Below are 8424 nucleotides of genomic sequence, written 5' to 3' on the forward strand. Positions count from 1 at the left end.
GTTCGAAAATGAAAAATTATTATGGAATGAAGAAGGAGGCTCAAATGTAATCCGGCAGTATTGTTTACCAGGGAGATAAAAAATGAAAATGGGGCCGCACGTGGAGCGTGCAAAAATGTAAAATAGCTGTTGCCTTCCTTCAAGATATTACTCTTCAATGGAAGTAAGTTTTTCTCTCAACAAACCGCCTTTTCAAGGTGAAAGAAAAAGAGATCGGAGGAATGTGGGACAGGAGCTCAGTTTAATACCCCTGGTGAACTCCTAATGTGGGAGAATTATTGTTTGCACGATCACATAACTGAATGTACACTTGACTGAACCAAAAAAGAAATAAACTGAAATGCAGGGTTGTCAGGTCTCGCCTTCGCAGCCGTTATTGGGGCGTCACGCGACTCTTATGCGTGACATCCAAAAAAACTGGTACGAATTGTTGTGCCTTTTGACCGAGGGAGCACTGGAGACAGCCAATTATGAGTCAGTGATGTGTCAGCGGAGTTTGCAGTCGCCATCTTGAAATCTGCATTGTCATTTGCTGCGATTCACGGCAATTTTAGGAAAGAAATACTTTCAGTTTTTCCACAATATGGACAGAATTTTACGTTTAGGATCTGGTGGTCTACCTGGAGTTGGACAGGTAAGTTGAAAATTGGTCATCAGTTGTTTTAATCACATAAATTAACTCACTAATAAGAGTACTGTATATGATGTAGGTTTAATAGCTACTTTCAGACAATCGTTCGATTCATCGAAATCCTCGATCAATCAAATCAAATCCTCGAGATTTAACAAATCTCCAAATCCTCGAGATTTAACAAATCGAGTCCACTACATTTTGATCATTGTTGATAAGAGTACAGACAACGCTGAACCACTTAGCTTTCGATTGTTTTTATCACAATATTCAACGCCAAAGAAAGTTTTTATTTCTAAGCGAGGCCAAAATCGTAACACAAAGAAAGAGCAAGCGTTGCCTATAACTTTCTCGCGATATGATTGGTTTATTTCCCAAAATGAACGTTCCTGATTGGCTATTGCATTGCGTGACAAATTTAGCTAGGCGAGCATGTGTATGTGTCTCGACTCTCATCCGCAACGGAAAATTAGCCAATCAGGTTGCGAGATTACAAGCAATTGTGGTAAAAAGTTATCTTGCAAGGTTATAGAAATTGTCTGGATTTCTGCTAACCTCATTTAAAATACTTGATCAGTGTTTAGCTTTTTGGTTTTTTTTTTTCCGCGACAGCCAGATCCCAACTTTTGATATCGAAAGTAGCTCAATTGTCACCCACATTGTCATCAATACACTGCTAAATGTTCTTAAAACAGTAATTTAAGAATACACCGCAACATTTCATCAAACGTTTCATCAAACTGCCAATTTATGACCAGTGATATCCTGATGTAAGTGATCAATTGATGGACTAACTGGCATGCCGACGTGTATGGGAAAACCTTTGTGGATTATAATAGAGCAAGTTTCAATTGAGTGTTGTATAACCAAAACCAAAACGAAAACCAAAGTACAGTAATTACTCTGGCCAATGAAAAGGAACGAAGACAATCTGGTAAACCAATCAAAACTCGAAGTAATTACGCGTAGCCAACACAAAGCGCGGGAAAATGTGCACACGTGAGCCACGATTGGTTGAAAAAGTGGCACAAGAACTTTGAACCAATCACTGAGTGAAGTAATGCGGAACCAAAGCAATTCACTAATTACTTTCGACACTCAATTGAAAACCGCTCTAATAGATGTAGATGTAGACTGAATATCGGATCGCAAAATCTTTCTTAGAATGGTGAATTTACTGTAAAGAGCAATTCCAGAATACCCAGCTACTTTGAAGTTGTACAACTTCTGTACCTTGGTACCACACTCCCCCAGCTGAGAAATACTGAATGCTTAGAGGGCACACTGATTAAAGTAGTGCTCCTGCAGTCAAGAAAATACTGAATTCTAAGTAGGGACATTATTAGTGCTCCTGCAGTTCTGCACTCATTCAGTTAAGGACGGTGCCTACTAATTCAGAGGTATTTTTGGGCGGTTTACTGAATGTGCAGGAAAAGCAGATCTTAACAAGTGTTATTGAAATCCAAAAAGAAAATTGGAGGTAACCATGCATTTTTCGAAGATAATTAATCAACAACATTTGTAAAAAGCTTTAAAATACAAAGCAATGTATGGCGTTTTTTCCAAATTAAAGCTTAATTATCTCTGAAAAATGCATGGTTACCCCCAATTTTCTTTTTGGATACCAAGAGCACTTCCTAAGTTCTGCTTTTTCCGCATAGTTTTGACCGGCGCAGAAATATCCCTGAATAAAGAAGCACCGCCGATAGGAAATCTGAGTATCTCGAGATGCGCAAAACATATGCGCAATAACAATAGTAGGCACTGTCCTTAAGAAACACTGAATTCTAAGTGGGAACATACTAGACTAAGTACTCCCATAGTTACATACTGTAGTCATGAAAAATTGAACTCTGAAGGGGATAGATTACTAGTACTCCAGGCCTGCAGTCTTGCACTCACGCAGTCAAGAAACACTGAATTCTAAGTGGGACATAATACAATGTAGCACTCCTGCAGTTCTGTAGTCACGACAAATTGAACTCTGAGAGGGTAGATAACTACAAGTAGTGCTCCCACAGTCCCAAAGTGGGAGAATGTTGAACGTTAAGTTGGCATACAATCATGTACAACTACACTTTACAAACTACACTTTATGAACTACATGTATGTACTTTACAACTACACGTTTCTTTTGATCATAAAGTGTTATTGTTTCTCTGTTGTTGTACTGTATGTATGGTGACTGCAGGAAGTTGAATGAAAGTGGATGGGTATTCTGATATCTACAGTAGCCAATCAACTTGTTTGAAAAAAAAAAAAATCTTGAATACATCATCTGATAAACAGTATTTGACTTTCAGTACAACTAAGTGAGGAACAGACTGATTAACTGACTGTTTGACTAATGATTGCTTGATTGAGTGAATGACTAATGATTGACTTACTGACCAATAGTCGATAGACTGATTGACTGGCTGACTGATGGGCTAATATTGATTTAATTTGATTTATTTGAAGTCACCACCAAGTGATGCCCCAGTTGTAGACACAGCCGAACAAGTTTATATTTCATCACTTGCTCTTCTTAAGGTAATGTGTGCTGTTATGTTGTTGTAAGTTTAATTGGGTTTTTATTATTGTGGAAGATTTTTCTAGTGGTCATAAACCAACCAATTAGAGATTCATTGTCCAAGGAGCAATAAAATATTAATGGCTTGATAAAAAAGAAGCATTATAGTATTTTAAGATTGAAGTAAAATTAATAATTACATACAGTGTACTATCATTACTAATATTGGTACACTGTGCTGATTTCACTTTGTAAATCATGAAGGTCTTTGATGAATAATAATTATTATTCTTTCTCAATCACTTCCAGTACTCACTAAGTAAAGTAATCTTATCCATAATTGCATGAGCTGTTGTCTTTTTGACTCATCCTAAGCATTTTGGAAAGATTTTGAATCCTACAGGTATTTTCATTAATTTTGTTAACTACATTGTACAAATAAGTTCCTCTCTATCTCACTGTCAAATGTGATGATACATGTAGGTATCATTACATGTACAACTGATTGCGACCCTTTACTTCATTTAAATTATTATTATCTTATTGATTGGCAAGATACCTTGTAAATATATACATGTATATGGGAGCGCAGAAGGTCTCAAATTCTACCCAACATAACAGGCCTTTAATAGTTGTAAAGTAAAAGTTAAATAATGTTACCGAAAAATACATGTTTACCAAGAATAGCAAATTAGATCATTTCAACAAGAAAGAGCAGCTTCATTCACAGAATGAACCATACTTTTAGTGGGAAAAGCAAGCAGATTATGTGGGGCATGTGGACTGAGTTGGTACTGTGCCTGTACTTACATAATTGTGTGCAATTGTCTTAACAATGATTTGTATTTTGGCCCTTTAGAATTAATCTGGGACATTTTTTGTATTGTGCATGATAGTTAAAAATAATGATATGGCTACTCATCCTTGTGTTTTTTTGTTTTTGTTTTTGTTTTTCATGCCATTGTTCACTTGGCATTTATTTGACAGATGCTCAAGCATGGTAAGTTCATTTTTAATGGTAAATTATGACCAAAAATCAATCGTTACAATGATGAAAGAGACTGTGTCATGGCCATCCAGTTGATTTTATGTATGTGTAGTTTTACCTTATACTCACCCCTACTCGCTATGCAAGTTAATGTTAACCCTGAAATAATTATAATTATTTCTTTCACAGCTCAACTCAAAGCTTTGTGACCAAAATTACAAATGAAAGACATCAACTTTGAAAAACAAAACACTTAAGTACTGTACTGTACATGTAGGTGAACAGTTTTCAAAAACCCCAATTGCAATCCAGTTTTGTCCATCCCTTCCTCAGGCTTTGTAATTGCGGTTTTATTCAAACCTTTCTTCATTGTTTTAAGAAGCTATTGTTACATGTACTTTACGTTTTGCTTGATGTGTTTGCTGGTTCCCTTTCGCTGAATTGGGCTAAATTTTTTGACATCAGCCCCTTCAAAACACCTGGTAATTTGCTTACTGTAAACTCTATAATAATTATAGCCTCCGGTGACGTGAAGATTGGCACTTCAAAGCTTTTTCTTTGTTTAGTAATGAAAAAAATACTCTTTTTCTCAGCATGCCATTTTTCTCTGCTTGGTTTTTGAAAATTTTTAGGGCGAGCGGGAGTTCCTATGGAAGTCATGGGTTTAATGCTGGGAGAATTTGTAGATGACTACACTGTGAGAGTCATTGATGTTTTTGCGATGCCACAGAGTGGGACAGTAAGTTTGCAGAAAACAGTGATTTATCCTGTATAAACATCATGCAATGCATTGATTTTATTATTATTTAGTGCACATGGGGAACAGCAGGGACGGCTGGTCAAATATTGCAAGTTCATTTTTATATCCCTCAAGAGATAAGAATTGCAGTGACACACCACAAATTATTATTACAGCGGGTCTAAAACGCAGGTCACATTCCACAGGTCAGGGTTCATGTCACTGTGCTACATGTCCAGACAAATAAACAACACCAAAAGTGTCTCCTAGCCCTAATAACTCCACAAAAATGCTGTTTCTGGTCTAAGAGAAACGTTTGGCCTAGTTTTTCATCCCTGGAGCAGAGACTCCTAGACTTGACCTGTGGAATGTGCCCTCCATCTGTGCCCAAGGTTGCTGCCTAACGGTCGCCCGGTCACCTGGGGCGCCTTATTTGCGAGCGCAGGCGACCAAATTTCTGAACAAGTAGCCCAAACAGGCGCCTCACTTGATTCATCCTCACTTGGCTCTTAAAAAAATGATTCGGGCTGCTGACTTTTAATGTTGGAAGCCCGCAGGGCTCCTGGAAAATTTTCTTAGGCAGCAGCCTTGATGCCAATGTGACCATATGGGCTCAGCTTTAGAGAATCAATACTTGTATACTTGTCCCCAGTTAGTTTACAGCGTACATCTTTGATATTGATCACCCATGTTATGGCCAATTGACACCTGTCAAAAGAAGGTATCCGCTGACCAGTATCACATGACCATATCATGTTCTCAAGTTTAGAGCTACATGTAATCGTGGTCAGCTGTTTTTTTTTAAGTTGACTGCTGACCAGGTACTGGGTTTCGATTGGATTGCAGGTTCAAGCCAGGTTAACTTATTGTAGGAATAAATAACCCTGTATGTACACATACATGTAGCTTTGCTTTTAGGCTTGGCTGAATCTATATATTATACATACAATGACAGAGCAGGCCTGGGCCAAAAGCCAAACTGGAAATTTATTTGTCCTTTGCAAGAATGTTATACTGTACGTGTTTTCTGTATCATACTGTGTTGTTTGGCCCTCAGCCTCACATCATTTGGTATTGATGAAAGTTTTAAACACTGTAATCTCAAAATTTTTGCTATAAAGTTTTAACGACTGGTTCTTTAGAAGATCCATGTGTGGGAAAAAATAATGATGATTCCTCAAAAGGTAGTTATTTTAATATTTTTGTTTTATTTATGAATTTATTTTATGAATAGGGTGTGAGTGTAGAAGCAGTTGATCCTGTATTTCAAGCTAAGATGTTGGACATGTTAAAGCAGACTGGAAGGTACATGTAGAGTTGTTATTTTGCTTACAGTTTCAAATATAAAATACAGTGCATTGATTTCTTATTGTCCAAAAGAAAAAGAAACAAAAAACAAACTGAAAGGACAGCAGCAGTGGTGAGAAATACTGAACATCGCAGATACAATACTAAGGCTTCATGTATGTTTAAAAGAAAAAAATTTAACGAGGACAGGTGTAAATTCCTCTTTCTCTGCAACCTGTTTCATCTGGTCACACAGACGTCTGTGGGGAGCTGTACAGTTCTAGATGCAGTTTCTTTGAGTAGACTCCCCCCCCCCCTCCCCCTCTCCTTAAGACTGCCAGAAGCAAATATAGCCAACAGCAAATTTACAGTACAAACAGGATTTGGAAAATCTTGCATTATTATTATTGGTTATTACAGTGTAAGTTTTAATCCATTCACACCTCAAATGCCCTAGGATGCCCCCATTCATTTATTGTGAGCCAAAGGAGGCATTTCAGAAAAAAGTACTAGAGACCTTTAGCATACACGAGTATGGTTTGTCATTTAAGGAAACTGCAAACTGCAGTTTGCCATGTTTGCAGTCTCAGCAAAGCATTCTGTGTTTCATGCTGCTATGTACTTTTTTGTCAAGTCGAAGTCCTTTTAGCACCTGGAAAGAGCACTTCACAGGTGGAAAGACTTATTGCTTGCTTTTAAGCATGAAACTGAATGATTTTTAATGGCATAAAGCCTACAGTGGTGGACAAAATTTGTTGGGAGAGTCATGCATAAGTTGTAATAATTCTCATCAATAATTTCAAACATTGCTTTAAAAGTAATGCATTTTTTTTTAAACTAGAGTGCAGTTTCCCCCTCCCCACCCAATACAATGTTGAATGTCTGAAAAAAAAAAATGCAGATTCATGTTTACAACATTGATGGTGGAGTGGGGGGATGGACTGGGCACCAGGAGAACTTTGTCCATGTTTGCTTGCCGTACATCACTCCCCGCTGGAAGTGCTTGCTGCCATTCAAACGTGAACTGCAAGCTGTACATGTGGCCGCAAGACCATGGTCTTGTGAGATCATCAGGTTTGCTGTATGCCATTTACCCTGAAAATCCTGATGCTAAAGGTCTCTAACCGTCATCTTCATTGTATCATATCATATCGTATTTAAGCAATAGACCACAAATTTCTGTGGTTTATAGGCTGATAAACCAAGCGGGATGTTGGTAGAACACGAGAAGAATTCGTAAATCATGAGCTGCAGGCGAGTGATTTACGAATTCTTTGAGTGTTCTTCCAACATCCCAAGTGGTTTACCATGCCTATAAGCCATAGAAACCTGTGGTCTATTGCTTTTATATAATAATTCAGAAGTCGCACTATTTTTCCATGAGTTTACTGGCACAATAAAACATAGCTGATTGACCAATCAGAGTGCGTGCATTGATTTGGTTATTATATAAAATATCATATACCACAGAGGACAGACCACCAGACCACAATATTGAGAACTCCGTGCCCTATTCTTTGCGAATAGTGTGTGATAGGTACTTAAATTTTAGTTGACCTGTTAACTATTGCATCTGTACAATGTAGGCTACTCAGTATGTTGTATGTACAATTACATTGTAGACTTGATATCAGGTAGCTTATCATTCTTAGCTTATATCCTCCTTTATCCTTATAAATTATTTATGAGGATAATGTTGACGAGAAGTCATCATTATTCTGATGCATTCTGTCACATTTCAGTGTGATGTGGTCAGGTCCTCTTCATCATTTCATGTCGTAGTGTAACAAGGGTAATGCTACACTGTACATGGTAAAGTGTCCCTGGTAGGAATCTGACTATAGGGATACTATAAGGATGCTGTTGTGATCCCTCTTCGGATCCTATAGGATCCTATAGGATCCTGTAGGATCCTGTAGGATCCTACTCTTGAAAGTTCCTGAAAGATCTTACATGATCCTTTCCAGTATCTTGACCATATCCTGAGTTTAACCCATACAGGATTGTGCCAAAAGTATGTGATCTTGTGCAGGATCATACCAAGAAAATAGGGTATAGTACTATATACAGGTTCCTTGCAATGGTATAGGATCTTAGGTTTGATCCCACCAACAGAAGAGAATCCTGTACAGGATTCTGCCAAAAGTAAAGGATCTTGTGCGGGATGATATCAATATAATAACTGCTGCAGGTTATATTATGTGCTCTGGGTCCCGTCTCTTAAATGTCATAAAAACTTTTTAAAAAAAAATGGACTTTGGCAAGAA

At 37.7% G+C, this 8424-nt stretch overlaps 1 protein-coding gene across 1 annotated transcript in view; it reads left to right on the forward strand.

Moving 5' to 3' along the window:
• Positions 1 to 483: 483 nt before the first annotated feature.
• The window catches only part of LOC138003484 (26S proteasome non-ATPase regulatory subunit 14), a 19277-nt gene continuing 11336 nt past the window's right edge, over positions 484 to 8424 (forward strand). Inside the window, exons 1-5 of the mRNA XM_068849581.1 lie at positions 484 to 634; positions 3092 to 3163; positions 4131 to 4143; positions 4764 to 4870; positions 6105 to 6175. Coding sequence (XP_068705682.1) covers positions 584 to 634; positions 3092 to 3163; positions 4131 to 4143; positions 4764 to 4870; positions 6105 to 6175 — 314 coding nt within the window. The 5' untranslated portion in view covers positions 484 to 583. The remainder of the gene's footprint in view (positions 635 to 3091; positions 3164 to 4130; positions 4144 to 4763; positions 4871 to 6104; positions 6176 to 8424) is intronic.

The sequence above is a fragment of the Montipora foliosa genome, chromosome 5 (assembly GCF_036669935.1).
Source record: "Montipora foliosa isolate CH-2021 chromosome 5, ASM3666993v2, whole genome shotgun sequence".
Lineage (NCBI taxonomy): Eukaryota > Metazoa > Cnidaria > Anthozoa > Scleractinia > Acroporidae > Montipora > Montipora foliosa.